The sequence below is a fragment of the Bos indicus genome, chromosome 6, assembly GCF_029378745.1.
Source record: "Bos indicus isolate NIAB-ARS_2022 breed Sahiwal x Tharparkar chromosome 6, NIAB-ARS_B.indTharparkar_mat_pri_1.0, whole genome shotgun sequence".
NCBI classification, from domain to species: Eukaryota; Metazoa; Chordata; class Mammalia; order Artiodactyla; family Bovidae; genus Bos; species Bos indicus.
The window spans coordinates 106,309,380-106,330,088 of record NC_091765.1 but is presented as its reverse complement, the minus strand read 5'-3'; the positions used below and the strand labels follow the sequence as shown (position 1 = coordinate 106,330,088).

The 20,709-nt window shown below is 46.3% G+C and overlaps 1 protein-coding gene across 3 annotated transcripts in view; it reads left to right on the top strand.

The window, feature by feature from the left end:
• The window catches only part of CLNK (cytokine dependent hematopoietic cell linker), a 220,744-nt gene that overhangs the window by 85,630 nt on the left and 114,405 nt on the right, over nucleotides 1-20,709 (top strand). For all 3 annotated transcript variants that reach the window (XM_070791811.1, XM_019963100.2, XM_070791810.1), the window contains exons 3-4: nucleotides 6,207-6,278; nucleotides 18,961-18,989. In XM_070791811.1, coding sequence (XP_070647912.1) covers nucleotides 6,207-6,278; nucleotides 18,961-18,989 — 101 coding nt within the window. The remainder of the gene's footprint in view (nucleotides 1-6,206; nucleotides 6,279-18,960; nucleotides 18,990-20,709) is intronic.

Below are 20,709 nucleotides of genomic sequence, written 5' to 3'. Positions count from 1 at the left end.
TCCATGGGGTTGTGAAGAGTCGGACATGACTGACTTCACTTTCACTTTTCACTTTTATGCATTGGAGGAGGAAATGGCAACCCACTCCAGTGTTCTTGCCTGGAGAATCCCAGGGATGGCAGAGCCCGGTGGGCTGCAGTCTATGGGGTCGCACAGAGTCGGACAGGACTGAAGCGACTTAGCAGCAACAGCGGCAGGGCTATAGTGGCTTAAATCAACCATGGGATTTAAAACAACAGAAAGGTATTCTCTCACTGTTCTGGAGCCCAGAAGACTGAACTCAATCCCGAGGGTTGTGTCTCCCCTGAAGCCTCTAGCGTAGGATCCTTCCTTTCTTCCTCCAGCTTTGGATGCTCCAGAAGCTCCTTGGATTGTGGCAGCATCACCCCAATCTCTGTCTCCATCTTCCCGTGGGATGGCACATGCCCTTCTCTTGTGTGTCTTCTATGGTCTTCTTTTCTATGCAAACCTGTCCTTAGATATGATGTGTGTGCACATGCTAAGTAGCTTCAGCCGTGTCTGACTCTTTGTGACCCCATGAACTGTAGCCCGCCAGGCTCCTCTGTCCACGGGATTCTCCAGGCAAGGATACTGGAGTGGGTTGCCATGCACCCCTCCAGGGGATCCTCGTGACCCAGGGATCAAACCTGTGTCTCCTGCATCTCCTGCATTGCAGGCAGATTCTCTATCCACTGAGCCACCTGAGAAGCCTAACTTTGAATATAAGGCCACCCTAATCCAGAACAATTTCATCTCAAGATCTCACCTTAATTACATTGCCAAAGACCCTCTTCTCAATAATTCGGTTTTGATAGATATATCTTTCTGTAGACTGATTCAACTATGCAGAACTGACTTCTGTTAGATCTACCTGAAAAGTCCTTGGTCCTGAGAAGAGAGAGTGTAAGAAAGGGATGGAACAAGAAGACATGTGAAGGAGGACTGGATGAGTTTTGTCAACTGACCACTCAGGAGGGAGGTGCCAAGGAGGAAAAGGAAAGCAAAAATAGCCAAAAAGTGTAAAACCAGAAGTGATAAGTGGATAGTTAAGTAGAGAACCTGGCTCCTGAGAGGTGATATGCTCTTTCTCAGCAGAGGACAAGGTGATTACAAGAACAATTAATTGTCTCACCCACTGGCACTCTGTGCCTCAGTTTCCCCACAAGCCTATGGCACTTCCCCTTTTTTGGGGATGTGCTGAGTTCACTGTTCAGTAAACTAACCTGTGTTGCTTTCCTGGGGGGCACTTGATGAGGATCAAAGATAAGCAATAGAGCAGTCGTTTAAAAGTGCTCATTGGATTTCTTTTACTATGTGGATGAGGCAGGCTGAAGGGCCCACAGGAAGGAAGCTGGTCTTGGATGTTTGAGGTCTTGAAAATGGTGCCTAACTACCTACACTACTGCCATATACAGAATCATCAACGCAGGCTCACAAATGCCAAGGCCAATTTGCGGCAACGTTGACTGTCTCCTTCAAAGCTCAGTTATCAGTTTAATGCAAAGCAAACAGTTTTGACCTGGTATGATACACATTCTTAAATAATATTTTCTGTGATATACTGAGACTTTATAATTCTTTCATCATGGTACATTTTTTTTTAATGTGTTCCTAAAATCTGGAACCCTAAGGAATGATGTGAGCCAGAAAGAGCTGGTGGAGAGGAAAACTGTGGGGTGGGACATTGTGGTTCTCCTTGTGCTTAGCAAGCAAAAGGAAAGGGAGAGGGAGCAAGGGAGAGAACCTCTTCTAATGTTAAAGCTTCTATTGTTCTCTGTTCTTTTTGTGCGTTTTAAAAACAAATAAACTTAACTGCTCACTGTCCAGGTTCAGTTCAGTTCAGTTCAGTTGGTCAGTCATGTCCAATTCTTTGCATCCCCATGGACTGCAGCATACCAGGCCTCCCTATCCTTCACCAACTCCCAGAGTTTACCCAAACTCATGTCCATTGAGTCGGTGATGCTATCCAACAACCTCACCCTCTGTCGTCCCCTTCTCCTTCCACCTTCAATCTTTCCCAGCATCAGGGTCTTTTCAGATGAGTCAGTTATTTGCATCAAGTGGCCAAAGTATTGGAGTTTCAGCTTCAACATCAATCCTTCCAATGTATAATTAGGACTGATTTCCTTTAGGATGGATTGGTTGGATCTCCTTGCAGTCCAAGGACTCTCAAGAGTCTTCTCCAATACCACAGTTCAAAAGCATCAATTCTTCGGTGCTCATCTTTCTTTATAGTCCAACTCTCACATCCATATATGATTACTGGAAAAATCATAGCCTTGACTAGATGGACCTTCGATGGCTGTTAACTTGCCAGCTTTGTTCATCTGTTAAATAATCTGTTGTGGGAAGGACAGCACCACCTCCTCATCCTTTGTACCCCCCCACCCCAACTCATTCTTACTCCTGTTCCTTAGTGGGTCTCAGAGGCGCCTGACCCTGAGTATCAGGCGGCTACACACCCTGGCTCCCCCAGGGGGAGGGTGCATGTAGCACATACCTGGCAGATTAGAGACCTGGTGTGGAGCACTGGCTGGGCCATCAACCAACTTGGTGACCTTGAATCAGATCCCCTCCACTCTCAAGGTCCCTGTTCCCTCATCTGTAGCAAAAACCTGAGAAGGATGCCTGCCCAACTTAGGTTACTTAGGTTAACTGCCCTGCTGAGGGTTACTGTAAAGATGAAATAGAAAAAGAGCTTGAGTTAAACTCTCTTCCTAAAGTAAAAAAGCAAAAGTAGATTCTCTGGAAAAGTCAGAGGAAGCTCTCAGGCTGTTGGGTTCTTGGGGATCCCAGGAAGAGGTTGAGAAAATTCCCAGAACCACCCCCCCCCATATTCTCCTAAAATTGAACTGGTTAAAGCCATTTCAGCAAATGTTACCCTGGCTGTCAGAGCACAGAAATGTTGCCCATACCTTAGAGATGTAATGAAACCTAAGGTCTCCTCAGTGCAGGGACACATCAGAAGTTGCCTGGTATCAGAGGGACCTAAAAGACCCTACACAGTAGAATGAGTGGTTCACTATTGTGTAAGAGCCCAGATGGGCAGGGCATTCGTTTATCTATTTACTATTAATGCATCATTTCATATCTTAAAAACATTCCTGAGGGCACAGCTGAGGTCAGCTAGTCCTTGTGCTGGGAGAGAAAATATTCCCAGGATATGCGTCTTCTCACAAAAATCCTCTACTCTAGGGGAACATGAACACTTGAACAGGCACACGTACACAGCAATATGATAAAAATATGATTGTTTATCTACTTGTTCATGGTCTGTCTCCCAACAACCATAAAAGATTCACTAGGAAGGCGTCATGTGTCTTCTTAACAACTTCATCCCATTGCTGGGCACAAAAGAGATCTGATATCTACAATATCTCTAATATTGTGTTGAGTTAATGAATAAATGGATTCATGAACAAATGCATGAATGGTAGAATAGAGACATACCAAAAATACTAAAATGTTCTAAGAGGAAGCAGCACAGAAGACCTCACAAGGATCTAATGTTTGAACTAAGCCTTGAAGACTGGAAACTATTATTGCAGGAAAGACCCAGTTCTGACTCCACATGGGAACTGTTTCTTGCTGTCGGAAGTGTTTGACTTGCTTTTCATTGCTTTTGTTATTGCAATCATACATGGTGTCCTGCCTCAGAAAATCCTGCCCCTCTGCCTGATTGTTAACTAAAGTGTCTTTGTTCAGGACCCTGTCCACCTGTGGATGTCAGAAGGAAGAATTATCACACCCCCTGTCCTAGGATTGCCTTTCTAAGAGATATTTGCAAGATTAATGGCCTTTTAACTTCGTTTCCTCACTGTCCCGCATCTCTGTTCTATAAAAGAAACTGGCATCCAGACTGCAATAAGATGGTTATTTTGAGACACTAGTCTGCCACCTTCTTGGCAGTAAGCTCTCCAGATGAAGTATTCCTTGCTTCAACACCTAGTCTCTGATTCACTGGCCTGTCCTGTGGCAAGCAGGGACAATGTTGGGGGCTTGGTCAGAGAGCAGGGCTAGCAGGAAATAAGAATACAAATAATACAAATTGTATCCAAGACCCCTGGAGCAGGGATCCTGGTAAAGACTGTGGACTCAGTCCTGTGAAATGGAGGAGGGGTGGGGATTTCAAGTAGAGGTGACTTGGTTATATTCTGCCAGTTAAAAAGATGGTTGTTCTCATTGCAGTTTGGTGGGTGGATTGGAGCCCAAGAAGCTAGGGGGCTGACACTGGAGTCCAGGCTGGAGAGAATGAAGGCAGAGCTAAGACTAGGTATCATTTAAAGGATTGAAGAGAGATGTTTGGGACTCAGTTTCTAGGATATGGTAACAAATTGTGGAGATGGTGAGGATGGAGAAGACAAGGGAGGGAAGACTCAAGGTGAGTGTGCAAATAATTGTTTGGAAGTTCTGTGAATAATGGGGCCATTCCTTAGGAAAGGGCCTGAGTCAGCTGGGGGTGACCAATTAAAAAATTCCAGAAGGTAGATGTTTATCTCCAGAGCTTAGAAATGAAGTCAGAATGCAGATAAAGATTTATGAATCGAGCTTTCACCCAGATAAATAAAAAACAACGAAATAATAAAATGTATTGAATATAAAATAATACAATAATGAAACAACTGTGTAATTGTGAAATAACAAAAACTGGAAAATAATGGAATCATCCATTATCTTTCTAGATGATCAATTTACACGGTGACAAAATATATTCAAACAACTCACTACATTTTTAATTTATTGTGTTGCAGTTAATAGGCTATACAAAAAATCCTAGATGGATATTTCTCTGTCTCTGTCTGACTTTACTCAGTATAACAATCTCTAGTTCCATCCATAGTACAGGGAACTCTGCTTAATGTTATGTGACAGCCTGGATGGGAGGGGAGTTTTGGGGAGAATGGATACATACACATGTATGGCTGAGTCACTCTGCTGTGCGCCTGAAACTGTCACAACATTGCTAATCAACCATACTCCAATATAGAAAAAAAGTTTAAAAACATCCTGGGTGGAGAGAGAGCCTCAAGTTATCTTTCAGCATGTCCTGTACAATCAGGCACAGTCCCAAGCCCTGGACATGCAGTCTCCTGCAGTCTCTGCCCTCATGGAGATGGCAGTTCCTCAGCGTCACAGTCGTGAATACAACCTATACATTAAGTCGAAGGACAACTAAAACTCAGGCGAGTGCTAGAAGGGGTCTGTCTCAGAGGAGAAAGGAGGTTTCTCTGATGAAATGACAGGTGAACTGAACTCAGAAGCTTGAGTTTGATGCAGGGGAAGAAAGTGTTTGAGAAACACTTCCCCCTGGAAGAGCCCTGGGGGAGGGAGGAGAGGAAAATATAAGGTCCTAGAAGAAGCAGGTGTGGCCCAAGTGGAGAGAATCAGGAGGGCAGGCAGGTCAGAGGAGCTACCCTGGTAGCTGCCAAGGAGCATTTGTAGAGGAAGGGATCATCCGTTAACGTCTAATAGAGCTCACAAAATGCCTGCGAGAAAAATGAAAGTATATTAAACTTGGCTAATGAAATGAACTAGAGATTCTTTATGATAGAGAATGCCTTACTGAATTTGAACAAATTAACTCAATTTAAAATTAGTTAATCTCTTCATAGAAAATAGCATCGCAAAGTCCCTAAATTATACAGGAGTTCAATAAATATTATTTGGATCTGAGTTGCTATTCCTAAGTCATCTTCCTCCCTACCCCAGATGATGTTTGCTAGTTTTGGTCGAATTCAGCCAACACAGGAAAGCATGTAGGACATTTCCTGGCCTGCAGGCACTGTCCTTGTTTGACAGCCTCCCCTTAACCGGGTGGCATGCGCGTGATTCTTTTTGCTGTACAGAGCAATGTTATGGAAATTCAGGGACCTTAGGGAGGACACCACTTGACCACGCTGATGTGAGAAAGCCCACGTCTTCATCCAGTTAGGGGCACTTATTCTACCCCAGGCTATTGCTCCTTGTAAAATAAAGCTCTTATATTAAAAAAAAAAAAAAAAGCATATTTTCAAGTAATTGGATTATCTTAAGTCCAGATTTTGTTTAACTCCACTGGAAATGCAAAGAGAGATTTGGAATTACGTGTGAGACATTAATTACTTACATCTGACTGAGTGGTTATTTCTATGAATGAATGCACTTAATTAATTTTTCCCCTCACTTCTTGCTATTTCCTGACAATAATCTATTTTCTTTCATCACAGGGGCAATAGAAAAATAGCCAAAGAAGGAGCCAGTGATTTGAAATTCCAGAACTTCGCTCTGCTGAAAAATAGGTCAGAATATTTCTTTGTTCATGAATAAAGGAGTAAAACTTTTGATGCTGTGGCAAATAAGCTGACCAGCACACACACACACGCGTGCACACACACACACGTATCATTAATGGGATAGACTTATATTGCTCTCAGTGATCTTAGACGTTACAGGGAGACCGAGATCTAGAACAAGAAGGGACTTGACATAGGTTGAACTTCCAGACGGCCAGCATGTATGTAATGCAGGTGTTGGTTATGGGAGAGGGATGCAGTAGGAGTTTGGGGTTAGCAGATGTAAGCTATTATATATAGGATGGATAGACAAGGTCCCACTGTACAGCACAAGGAAGTAGAGTCACTATCCTGGGATAAACCATAATGGAAAGGAATATAAAAAAGAATTATATATATACATGCATGTGTGTGTGATAAGTCACTTCGGTCATGTTTGACTCTTTGTGGCCCCATAGACTCCTCCGTCCATGGGATTCTCCTGGGAAGAATACTGGAGTGGGTTGCCATTTCCTACTCCAGGGGGTCTTCAGAACCCAGAGATCGAAACCACATCTCTTACATCTTCATTGGCAGGCGAGTTCTTTACCACTAGAGCTACGTGGGAACCCCCCTATACACACACACACACTCATATATATATAACTGAATCACTTTGTTGTACAGCAGTAATTTACAAACATTGTAATTCAACTATAATTCCATTAAAAAAAATCAAAGATTATGTGTAAGGTAAAACAGCCAATAAAAAAAATTAAAAATTTTAAAAAAGCACCGCCCAGGCATCCATAGCATTTCAGACCAGGGCTATTTCCACGGCCCACCTGGGTCTCTAAACAGCCCAAGAGACAGTCTTTGAGGGGAAAGCTTGCATCCTTCAGCTGCTGAATGATTTAAGTGATGAATCATGGGAGGATCTGGCCATGAGTTCACAGCCAGGTCTCAGAAGTGAGGAGACTAGAGGGAGCCATATGCCCACTTGGTTTCTTTTCTTTTTATTTCAATTGAGTGAAACATTTACGAGCAATTACGGCATTAGGACAGGCTCTTGAAAATGCTGAAATGAGAGCCAGAGTCCTGTCTCCAAGGGGCTCGCAGCCAAGTCTGAGAGCTCAGAAGGAGGGCCACTCGATGAAATGAGTGACAAGGGACCAATTGTGAAGCCAGCTCTAGCTCTGTGTTGAGCCAGGTCTGATTCTGAGCAATGCCCCACTGCCCAGAAGGGTTGTAGGCCTGCCTGCCCCTAGCCAGAGCCCCTCACCAAGCCCTGCCAGAGCTGTCTCCATACCTAAAGGAACCCAAGGGTTTCCAGGTGTCATAGCAACACGTGTATCCCAGGGAACTTCAACTCAAGTCAAACTTCAAACATCCATTCAGTTCCTACTAAGTGCCAGACACTAGAAGCGTTCTTGGCATGCTAAGATGTGCTTGAAGTAATATTTTCTCTAAGCAGAGTGAATGCATGCCTGTAAAACAGAATACTTGAAATATTTTCAAGGCTGCATTAAGCAAAGGAAAATTTGTGGCTGTTCTCAGACTTCTTCAGTGTTTACATTCAACACATTTGAATAATGCCTTTTAAGTCAATATTTCTGATTTCTTGACAATAGCAAGAGATGGGAGATGGACGGGTTAGAAGTCTTCCTTCAAATGGAGATGGTTGCAGCAATTACATACCTCAAAGTAATATTTACAGTTACATTTGCAAAAGAGGGAGAGCAGTGCTTTTTTCCGAAGCAAATTATTTCAGGATGTGTCATAGCATGCTCGAGATATATTAAAAAGAGCAACAGACGATGTTTCTGCAACCTGTTCCAAACCATTTATAAACCCAAATTAAAAAAAAAAAAAAACTCCTATATACATACAAATCTTTGTACCACTGCATATTTTATAATGAAAGTATTATATGAATATAAATTAGTATCTGAGATCTATAAATCAAATCAAAATGTCTAAAAACTACAGATTTGGATCTACCATCATACTTTCAGAACTAGTAAATGGATGCTTTCATTCTCCACTCAAATGATCATTATCAGCGTCTGGTGATGATGCAGTAAGGGCAGTGCCACATATGGGCAGGACCAAAGGACAGAATAGGTTCTGCTCCCTAGCTGAGTGACCTCACTCAAACAAGCCCCTTTCCATTTCAATGCCTTGCTTCTTTTAGAAATGGTACTTGGAAACAAGAGCAGACTGAATTAACTGGTGGTCAGGTGCTTAGAACTCCCACACTTTCACTGCTGAGGGCCCAGTTCAGTCCATGGTTGGGGAAATAAGATCCCACAAGCTGTGTGATGCAACATGAAAAAAAAAAAAGAAAAGCAAGAGTAGACTGTCTTATCCGTCATCAATCCCCCGGATACAAGGTAGTGCTTGTGTTTGGGGAATAACTGCCTGACCTCTGCAGCGTGCCTGGAACACAGTAGGTTCTCAGTAAATAACAAAGGCCAACAGGCACTGAGTGCTTGCCACGGGCTAGGTGCTATTTTAAGAGCTTGTATGCCGAGAAAGGTAAATATCATATGAAATCGCTTGTATGTGGAATCTAAAAACCTGGTACACATGAACCTATTTGTAAACAGAAATCAAGTCACAGATGTAGAAAACACGCTAATGGTTACCAAGGGGGAAAGAGGGGGAGATAAAGCAACCCTGGCTCTGCATCGCTGACCTCGTGACTGCCATCCCTCAGTTAGGTGTTGGGGTCAACTCCAGCAACAGGCACAGAAGGGCTGTCCTCCCCCACCCACCCCAAACTCAAGCATGCACGGACCTCCTGGTAACACACAAGGGAAAAAGCAAAGCTCGGTGCTGGGGCTTCACAAAGGTGATACCGCCCAGGAGACTATCCAAGAGAAACACAGGATCACATACCTGTCCATTACCCGTGACCTGTCCACAAGACTGAGACGAATGTTTTCTAGAACAGCCTGTGGAGTCTACCTGGCAGAGTCTTCAACACCCACCACATTCCCATGTGGGCAGAAACAGAAGCACGTCACTGATGTTTTCCAGTGGAGTCCAAACTCGAATCAATAACAGAATGCCTAACAAGCACCAGACTCGCCATAAAAGAAACTTCAGCATTTAATCCTCTGAAGCAGGTATTGAGTTGGCCAAAAAGTTTGGGAAGATGTCACAGAGAAACCCCAGTGAACTTTTTGGCCAACCCACTGTGATCATTCCCATTTAACAGATGAGGAAAGAAAGCCTGAGAGAGGCACCACATCTTGGTCACAGCCACAGAGCCGGTAACTGGTAAGAGCTGGATCTGGATTCAGAGTCTGACTTCAAATCCAGGGCCTGTTCTGGGTTCTAAGTTTTCTGTTCCTGTGAGTCTCAAACCTACCCTTGTCAAGACTCCACTATGAAGAAGGAGCACGTGTCCTGAGAAAGGACATTCACACCCACAATCATGAAGCCTCCAGCGGCGATTCTTCGAGCTGACATGTCCTGAGAAGGACATCCCCAATCACGAAGATTCCTAGCGGCGATTCTTAGAGCTGGTCCCTGGACCAGCAGTATCAGCATATCTGGGAGCTGCTTGGAAGTGTAGGTCCTCAGCCCCACCACTGAATCAGACACTTGGGTTTTAGAGTCTGAGCCCCTGGATTAAACAAGCCCTCCCAGTGATGATGACGGCTGGGCATGTTTGAGAACCTCGACATCAAACATTGTTACCAAGAGTGCAAGCTTTAGAGCTGGAGTAAGAGGCCTCTGGGCTCAGCCCTCTCAACTAGATAAACGAGATGGAAGGAAGAAGATGTAAGATAGGGGTGCGGGAGGGTGGGATGGAAATGGGAGAGAACGCTGTCCTCACCTGTGAGAGATCACTGCCCTGGGGACCAGAAAAATCAAAGACGAGGAAGACAAAGACCCTGCCATCAAGATGCTCAGCCTCTGGCGGAAAGAAACAAAAAGGCCGGTGTCACAGAACACAAGACACTGGGCCCCATGTAGATGAGGAAGACAAAGCCCCTGCCATCAAGATGCTCAGCCTCTGGTGGAAAGAAACAAAAAGGCCAGTGTCACAGAACACAAGACACTGGGCCCCATGCGGCGGCCGAAGCAGACGCAGGCCCTGTGAGCTTGGGGGGCGGCAATGACTGGGAGCCAGAGGGCTTTCTCAAGCCCACTTTCTAGGGAGAAGCGAAGCCAAGGCTCACACTCCAAGTGCAAGGCTCTGTTTCCATCCCCATTCCTGACGAGGCCATTCCTAACAGCGTCGCTCACGTTTCCCACATTCATACTCTGTCCAGTGCATCACCTCACTGTCTAGGGATTTTTCTCTCCCACCATTAATACCTGCAGCAATAGCCAACTCCAGGGGACCAGGTGGAGCTGGCTGTCAATTCTCAGGCCCCAGGAGGCCGGTCCTCAGGGAGCTGGCTTCCCTGTTCCGTTCAGTGCACTGGGAGGCCCCCTGCCGGCTGTCCTTGCCAGGCACCCCTGAGATCACAGCTCAGCTCGGGATGGGCGGCCACAGCTGTAGGTCTGAGCCTGGCTTCTCTGGTTTTCCCCTTCCTGTTCTTCAACGGCTCTGAGTATCTGCGGCGCCGAGAGAGATGTTAAGAATCACTTCTGTTCCCTCTGGTCCCCTCACTGTGCAGAAAGTGTCCTTCCTAAAGATTCCCCCAAGCTGAGAGCTTTACGGAGGGTGCCAGGAGCTTTCAGAGGATGCGTGGGAAAGTGTGCTGTCCCCCCAGCTCTCATCTGCAAGGAGCTCCTGCGTCAGCTACTATGTGGAAGATGCTCAATAAACACGGCTGAACGGAATAAGAAGAGTGGGAAGGAGGTGGATAAAGTCAGGATGCCCCAGGATGCTACGAGCTTGTACTCCTCCCAGCACCTGGCAGAGACTGGATCCTGAAATAGGTGATAAAAGAAACTTTTCACGGAGCAAGAAGGATGGAAAAACAAAAAGAGAGAGAAGGGAATTTCCTGGCAGTTCCGTGGTTAGGACTTGGCATTTTCACTGCCGAGGGCCTGAGTTCTATCCCTGGTCCAGGAACTGAGATCCCACAGGCTAGGCTGCACAGCCGAAAAAGAGAGCGAGAGAAACAGGGAGAGATGGCAGAACAAACGGGAGAGGGACAGAGAGCGTGTGGAGGGTGGAGGGGATGGTAGATTCAGGCGTTGCTCTGCCCACTGGAGCTAAAGTCGGCCTGGCAAAGTACCGCGCTCTGCACCGCTCACTCGTCTGCTGTATGACCGTCAAACTGCCAAATGAATTTATTTTCCTTTCAATATTTGTCAGGAGCTTAGATAGCATATATGGAAGGGATTGTAGCTCACAGGACATGCTTTCTGTCCCCAAAGAACTTAAAGTCTAGTTGAGGAAAGAAGGAAAAGTGAAATTTAATATGAGATTTATGTAAGAAGTTAATAACTATACACTGCTTTGAGCTACACAAAGTGTACAGTTAGAGCTAGAAGGGCTGACACAGAAGCTTAGAGGAGGGAAGGCTCTGGGACCCTGGTAGGGTAGGATGCCGAGGGGGTGAGAGTCAGACTAGGCTGCCCCTAGCCAAGAGTGTGGTGGGGGCTATGAGCGTTTCACAGTTCAGAATGAGATCAAACATTGGCAGTGTCTTTCTGGGGATAACTTCAGGGAGTTGCATTCTCCCAAATATTTTTCTGTAAAAACAAAATAGGAAAGAGAAGATTCTTAGACCTAGTCAAGGATATCTTTCGCAAAAAAAATGAATCCATAATCCTATGCTGTTGGTGGGAATGTAAATTGGTGCAGCCATTATGGAGAACAGTGTGGAGGTTCCTTAAAAACTAAAAATAGAGCTACCATATGATCCAGAAATCCCACTCCTGGGCATACAACCAAAAAGACAAAAACTCTATTTCAAAAAGATACAGCCACCCCAAAGTTCACTGCAGCACTTCTTACTATTCACAACAGCCAAGACACGGAAGCAACCCACGTGTGCATCCTCAGACGAATGGAGAAAGGAGATGTGATATATATACAGAATGGAATATCACTTAGCCATAAAAAAGAATGAAACAAGGCATTTGCAGCAACATGGATGAACCTGGAGATTATCATATTAAGTGAAGTCAATCAGATAGAGAAGGACAAATATTATATGATATGGACTAATACGCGGGATCTGAAAAAAATGATACAGTGAATTTATTTATGAAACAGAAATAGACCCACAGACTTGGAAAACAAACTTATGTTTACCAAGGAGGTAGTGTTAGTTGGTCAGTCATGTCTGACTCTTTTGAGACCTCATGGACTATAGCCCGCCAGGCTTCTCTGTCCATGGAATTTTCCAGGCAAGAATACAGGAGTAGGTAGTCATTCCCTTCTCCAAGGGATCTTCCTGACCCAGGGATCAAACATGGGTCTCCTGCATTGTAGGTGGATTCTTTACCATCTGAGCCACCTGGGAAGCCCCACTAAGAAGGAAGGGAGGAGGGATAAATTGGGAATTGGGTATTAGCAGATAAACTCTATATAAAGTAGATTAACAACATGACCTACTGTATAGCACAGGGAACTATACTCAATATCTTATAATAACCTATAGTGGAAAAGAGTCTGGAAAAGAATATACATATATAATTGAATCACGTTTCTGTACACCTGGCTCATTGTAAATCAATTATACTTCAATTTTTAAAAGAACGTTTCCATCACCTGCCCCTAAAAAGGAAGGAACCATTATTCACTTACTAAATACGAGACTTGATCTGATTCCACCTTGGTGTGAATTTCATCTGCTTCAAAGGAATAAGGAGTCGTTCCTTATTCTCCGACGTCAAATTTGTAATGAAAACTGGAACCAGTCCCTGGAGGGGTTTGCACGCACACCCACGGACCAGGTTCCTACATGCCGGACATCCTGCAGGCCTCTCTGGAGGAGGCCGAGTCTGCGTGTGGACCCAGACGTGGGCTGTGGTGGGGCTCGAGGCTGTCACTCCGGGGTTGTCCTCTCATCTGTGTTTCCCTGCCACCTTCCTCGCCGTCATCCACCTGCCCCTTCCCTCCTCTGTGCTCATTCAACAACATGCTTTTGTGCATAAGCCGCGTTCCAGGCACTGTGTTAGGCATCTGGTCTCCCCTTTAGGAGCTAAGGGCCTGGGGTAGGAAGTTTGAGAAGGGGAGTTGGGCTCCGCTCTGGTGACATAAGTGTGGGTTCCACCGGGCAGGTGCCAGGTGATCAGAGCAGGGTTTGGGTGCCTATGTCAGGGAAGAATAAAAACCCACACTGTTGAGGCCTGTCACACCTCTTCCTGAGACTGTTACACCCCTGTCCTTCCCTCTCCACTCGGACATGTGTGCTCGGGCATCACTTTCCTGAGATGCGGCTCTGATCATCCTTTATCCTCTGCGTTAAGATGTGTCACACCACCTAGAGGTCAACACAGTCCTTCCAGCTTATCCCTCAGGCTCCCTGCCCTCCAAGCTCCCTGTGCGTTTCCACACCTCCGCCTGCGTGTCTCCCTGATGCAAACCCTCCCCATCCCTCAGGGAGGTGGAGAGAAGAGGGTGGGCCCATCAGGTGGGATATATAGCACTAACATCCCATCGTAGCCCTGACATTGATAGCAAGATACTATCCAACAAGAATTGCTATGAAGTTTGAGTGAAATGAGCTCCCAACATGCTGCAGATAGAGCAGGAAGAAGGGAATGAATTTAGAAACTTGACCTCTACCTTCACTCCTTTTTGTTTTATATTTAAAATGAGTTTTGCTGTTGTTTTTACTCATTAAATTGTGTCCAGTTCTTTTGTGACCCCATGGACTGTAGCCCACCAGGCTCCTCTGTCCATGGGATTCTCCAAGCAAGAATACTGGAGGGGCTTGCCATTTTCTTCTCCAGGGGATCTTCTCGACCCAGTGATCGAACCCGCATCTCCTGCATTGGCAGGCAGATTTTTTTTTAATCACTGAGCTACCAGGAAGCTCCTAAAATGAGTTTGAAAAGTGAAAGTTGCTCAGTTATGTCTGACTCTGCAACCCCATGGACTATACACTCCATGAAATTGTCCAGGCCAGAATACTGGAGGGGATCTTCCCAACCCAGGGATCAAACCCAGGTTTAGGTGGAGTCTTTACCAGCTGAGCCACCAGGGAATCCCAAGAATACTGGAGTGGGTAGCCTAACCCTTCTCCAGCGGATCCTCCTGACCCAGGAATTGAACCAGGATCTCCTGCATTGCAGGCAGATTCTTTACCAGCAGAGCTACTAGATGTAGTGACTATTAAAAAAAAATCAGTCATTTTCCCCCAAATCAGAGAATTTTATTCTAAAGTCATCTTTCTATTTCAGGAGCAGAGCTTTCAGTGAGGTATGGAGCTGAGCCAGTTAATCCTGGAGGTTTGGGAAAGGGGATGAAATCACCCCAACCACTTCCCAGGGGGTTTGCTGCCGCATTCTGGACCAGCGGCAGGTGCCTAGGGAGACCCAGAGGGGCCCACCAGACTCGAGAGGGTGATGAGGAATTAATCTCCAAGCCAGGAGCCTGACCCTGGAGACAGGACCAAGTCCCGTCTCTATGGGACCGGAATAACACACCATCCAAACTCTGTTCCCATGGATAAGACAACATGCGTGCACCCTGCCCGCTCCATCAGACCCAGTTCTCCCAGGCAGCAAGGGGTGGAGGGGGGAGGAGTTTAATCTAGTACCCTCGAAAAATTAAAAATGATTAAACCTTTTAAATTATTAAGAAGTATTAAAAATTCAAACTAACTCAGAAATTAAACATCTTCATTTGTAATGAGCCTTAAATATTGAAAACCACGAACCTCTGGAGGCCAGCTTTGGTCACTCCATACACCATGAACTGCCCTGCCCATCATGTGGACACCTGCCTGTCCAAGCAGAAATAGAGAGGGACAGCTGCTTTCCTCAGGGCCCAGATACCAAAAGGAGCAGGAGGGTCGGGAGGGCAGAGGGGCGGCTGCCAAGCGACACACCATCCAGCTGCGGCCTGTTCACACGTGGCCACGTGATGGATGCTGTTGACGAAAGCAAGCCAGGGAGCATCCTTGTCATTCCCTGGCAAGAGGCAGCTTGCTAACCATGGGCCTTGCTTAAGCACAGAGAGAATGCATCAAATCTCCAGGAAATCTGCAAGCGGCATCCGTCATTAATCACCCTGGGCTGTCAGGCTATGAAGAGTGTTAACACAGGAGCCTTTTCAGAGTGCTTGTCAGCTGCTGGTGTTGAGACGTGGTCCGCACTCCAGCCAGACATACCCCTGGAGTCCAGGACGCCTCCCCAGACCCCTCCTTGCAGCCTCCCTCCCCACCCCACCCCACCCCCACCCCGGGCTTTTGGGCTCAGCTGGAATAATAACATCATTCCTGCCTGGCTGCTGCTTCCTCTGCTAATTCATCTGGCTTGCATTGACGCACAGAGGACCCTGGGGTGCACAGTCCCAGAGGATATGACATATGAATGAGCACTGTGGCTTTGGGGCCCCACCAAGAGGAGTCAGCAGATAAACCACTTGCAGATGGCTTTACAACTGGGAGGAAGCTTCCAGAGGCAGGGACCCCGGCGGACTAAGTTGTTGCCTCAGCTGGTGAATAATAAGGCCAATCCTGTCACTGCTGATGGCTTTCCGTGTCACTTCAGACACGTGACTCCTAAGTCTTAGTTGCATCTGCAAAGCAGGGAAAGCCCACCGGCCAGAGCTGAGCCCTGCTCAGTGCCTGAACAGGTGTTTTTCCCTTCAGATACGCTCTTTTTAGCATCCCAAGACCTCAGTCCAGCCTCCAAGAATCTGAAACCTGCAACCACAAATTGGACATTATTTCCAATGTACTTTCAGATGTTGATGGTCTTTGAGTCTAAAAACTGGATGGGTGAGGGCTTCCCTGGTGGCTCAGTGGGAAAGAATCCACCTGCCAATGCAGGAGACACAGGTTCGATCCCTAATCTGAGAAGATCCCACATGCCACAGAGCAACCAAGCCCATACACCACAACTGTTGAGACTGTGCTCCAGAGCCGGGGAGCCACTGCTACTGAAGTCCACACGCCCTAGAGCCAATGCTCTGCAACAAGAGAAGCTACCACAATGAAAAGGCTGGGCACGGCAACTACAGTGTAACCCCCGCTCGCCACAACTAGAGAAACGCTCGCTTGGCAACAAAGATCCAGAACAGCCAAAAATGAAATAAGTAAATAAATAAATTTTTAAAAATAAAATAAAAATGGGGGTGAGGCTAAGATTAGACAGAGAACGAAATCTTAATTTAAAACCTGAAGCTCCTCCTCCAGTCCCAGGAAGAGGGTGCCTCGCTCTCAGAGTCCCCGGGTCAGGACCCCATCCTGCCTATGCTCACATGCTCCCGTCTGTCCATGGCCTGCCACGCCCGCATCAAGCTGCCTGTACCGTCCCAGAAATATATCATTTCTGTCTCACACATCAGGAGTTGCAACTCTGGGGAGCCTTTCGTGGTGTTAATCAAAGACCAAGATGTCAGGGAAGAGGTCATGTGTGGAAAGTGTCAAGAGAGAGCTCTCAGGCCCCAGATAAATGATCTGCTCCTTCCTGGCTGATTTACTGTTAATTTCTGCAGAATCTCGGGCAACTTGAAAGAGAGCCAAGAGCGAACCACACGGCACCTCAGGGCAGTGCACAGTCCTTCCAAAGCATGGCTGGCCAGCGCCTGCAGGCAAGGGCCAGGGGAGGTGGCAAGGATCTTGGGAAGGGGGGTGTCCCACAGGCTGGTGGTAATTCCTTCGATCTTGGCAGGATGGGATGAGCCATGGAGCCCTGTGAACCCCACATTTCCTCCATGAACTTGGAACAGTGGTAGCGACCCAACAGAATCGTTTGGGGCCTGAACCTTGTGAGAAGAAGGCAACAGGCTGAGCTGGAAGTGGGGCTCGTGGGCTGTGATCTCCTGGTGACTACGATCTCCCAGCTTAACTCTTCTGTGCCTGGCGTCCCAGCCACCACCAACGAGACCTCATAAATATTTACAGCCGGCGTGTGTTGCGATGCTCAATTAATTGCTCCTGTGACGCACTTTGAGAGCCTCGGAGAATAGGTACCCTGCAAGGACCAGGGGTTATTAAAGGCGCAAACAACTAAGCTCACAGCAGGCTCATCCTTTAGAGCTCTCATTACCCCACGGCTTTTCAGATCATCACCCGAAATCTAGGGAAAAGGAGCTTCCAAAAGCACACTGGGGAATGTGTCCAAGGGGGAATGTGGCGGCCAGGAGAAGACCTCATTGGTCTTCCCAGATAACTTCACCAATGAAGACATGCAAAGGCCTGAAACTATTTGGAAAAAACAAATAACAATTCATCCTCACTAGTCGTCAAGGAAGTGAAACAGGTAAAAAAGAATCAAGCGGCAAGTAGGAAAAATTGTTTTAAATGGTTTTAAATGTTTGTGGATTTAACAGTGGTAAGATGTGATGAGATGATCACCCCTCACTCTGTAAACAAGAATATAGATTGAAAGATTGATGCAAACCATCCAGAAGGCATGTGAGTGATATGAAACAAGGAGCTAAGAAGACGCACATTATCATTGTCAAACACTTCCGCTGCACTTGATGGAGTCTCTCCAAGGAAATACTCAGCAATCGGATTCAAAATGCAACCAGGGGTCCACAATGCAACATGATTTACAGTTTCAAAAGGGAGCAAGAGCCTAATTTTCCCCTGCAGAAATCACACAGCAGATAAATAGCATGTTTCTTAGTAACAGTTAAAGATCTACAATGCAGTTTTTATTGGAGTACAATTGCTTTACAATGTCATGTTAGATTCTTCTGTACGATGAAGGGAATCAGCTGTATGTATACATATATCACAGACTCGATGGACGTGAGTCTCAGTGAACTCCGGGAGTTGGTGATGGACAGGGAGGCCTGGTGTGCTGCCATTCATGGGGTCTCAAAGAGTCAGACACGACTGAGCGACTGATCTGATCTGATCTGATACATATATCCCCTCCCTCTTGGTCCCCCCTCCCACCTCCCCCATCCCTCTCCTCTAGAAGAGTTTGAGCTTCCTGTGCTTTATAGCAGGGTCAATAGACTTCACCCATGGTAGTGTGTATATGTCAGTCCTAATCTCCCAGTTCATCCCTGCCTCCCCTTCCTCCACATGGGCTCACACGTCTGTTCTCTATATCTGCAGGCGCCTATACATTCTTTCATATTATTTTTAGGCATCTATATATCAAAAGGCATGCAGACATCCTCATACACACATGTGCACATATGCCTGTGAAGTGAAGTCGCTCGGTTGTGTCTGACTCTTTGCAACCCCATGGACGGTAGCCTACCAGGCTCCGCCGTCCATGGAATTTTCCAGGCAAGAATACTGGAGTGGGCTGCCATTTCCTTCTCCAGGGCATCTTCCCAAACCAGGGATCAAACCCGGGTCTCCTGCATTGCAGACAGACACTTTACCGTCTGAGCCACCAGGGAAGCCTGTACATATGCCTGAGCCTCGCCGAAATATTACCTGTGGTGTTGACTGTTTTTTTCTAGATGCACTTCTCTGTTTTCCTAAATTCTCTGTAATGAGATGTTCCTTTGGGTCTAGAACAGCACAAGCACAAAGGAAGTGCTCTACAACTTGATTTGTGACCTGCCTTCGATGACTACCTGCTCCTCTGGGGAGGACAATGAATTGAATGCAGCAGACACTTACCTTGGTTCTCTTTTCTGTCCTAGGTCATGGCCCAGAATCGACAGTGCCACAGGTAAGTCAGGGCCCCCAGGCACCGAAGCAGTGGCAATGTCAGCCGGAGTCTGTTATTCCTCCTTCCATCCTTTTCCATTTTTCCTTAGATAAAGCTATTGGCCTGTTCAAGGCGACGTTAGTGACTTAGAGTCTTTCCTTCTGATTGCTCCCAGGCTGGAAGTCTATGACGTCCACAGCTTTGGAGGCTGCCAGATGAGGTGGAGATCCTGGCTCTCCATTTATTAGCTGCATAGTCTTGGATGAAGCGCAGATCCCTGTGGGCCCCAGTTTCTTCATCTGCAAAATGGGTAGAACTCTGGCAGCGTGCCAGTATTTGTGGCCACTCATTAGTGTTTGTTCAACTAAACTGTACATAATGGACTCCTTCTAAAATATGTGTTGGGTGGATGAATGAGTCAGAAACCACTTTTTGTGCTTCTCCTATATCTCTTTTAAAAGGGCCTAGTTCCTGTTAGTAGACACTTATTTAGGACCCTGTTAAAGTTTGAATATTCATCTTAGAGTATTGTTATATCAAGGGAGGTCCCATAAAATTTCCTAGAAAACTGATGGCTAGAAATGATGACTGGAACAAGACTTAAAAAAAAAAAAAAGAGAAATCGGGAATTCCCTGGCTTTCCAGTGGTTAGGACTGCAAGCCTCCACTGCCAAGGGCCTGGGTTTGGTTTCTGGTCAGGGAACGAAGATCCCACGAGGCATGGCCAAAAAAAAAAAACAGGAAATGAGAAATTGACCAGAGGGAGTGTGCAAAGAAGCAATAGGGGCTTTGGGAGTGATGTCAGCACAAATGAATTCACAGGATTCATTGTATTATATTATATATAATGAATTATTCTTTATATTACTTATAATGTGTTATATTCATATAACATACGTTGGGAGAGTATAACCAGCACCCGGTGTGCCCCGCACAGCAGCGAGAAGGAGGAAAAAGCAAAATCAACTTTGCAAGTATGAATATAAATAAGAAACAAACAAGTACCCAGGTCTAATCCTTCTTACAAAAGCCTCGCAGTCAGGTCCTAAGAGAGGCTGCACTGACTCAAGGTGTGTTACTCGGTCGCTCAGTCGTGTCCAACTCTTTGCTATCCCATGCCTGCCAGGTTCCTCAGCCCATGGGATTCTCCAGGCAAGAACACTGGAGCGGGGATCCATTTCCTTCTCCAGTTCTCTCAAGGCTGTTGTTTCTAAATCGTACTAAGTCTCTGTTTTCAAGCATATTTTCCCCACATGCTTGCCACCTCTCAACACTTTCTACCATCCACTTAGAGTTTGGGGAGCAAGGGCGGAGGGGCTGTAGAAAATTCTAAAGGGGATGGTGCCTCAAAAGAGGTTGCTAATCTGATTCAGTGGCTGGCGAATGTTAAGTGTGACCTGTATTCTCTCCCTCGGGACTTGTTCTCCACCTGCCTTAAGGGAGAGGGAAACTGACAAACAGATTCCATTTCATTAACAGCATTCTAGAGACACAAGCCGGAGAAGGCAATGATACCCCACTGCAGTGTTCTTGCCTGGAGAATCCCAGGGACGGGGGAACCTAGTGGGCTGCCGCCTATGGGGTCGCACAGAGTCAGACACGACTGAAGCGACTTAGCAGCAGCAGCAGCAGCAGCAGCAGAGACACAAGCGGGGAAACAGAAACAAATCAACCCTGCCTCCAAAGTTGAAAGAGATGAAGCTGCCCAGACTTGCCCAGAGCACTTGAATCCACACCCTAA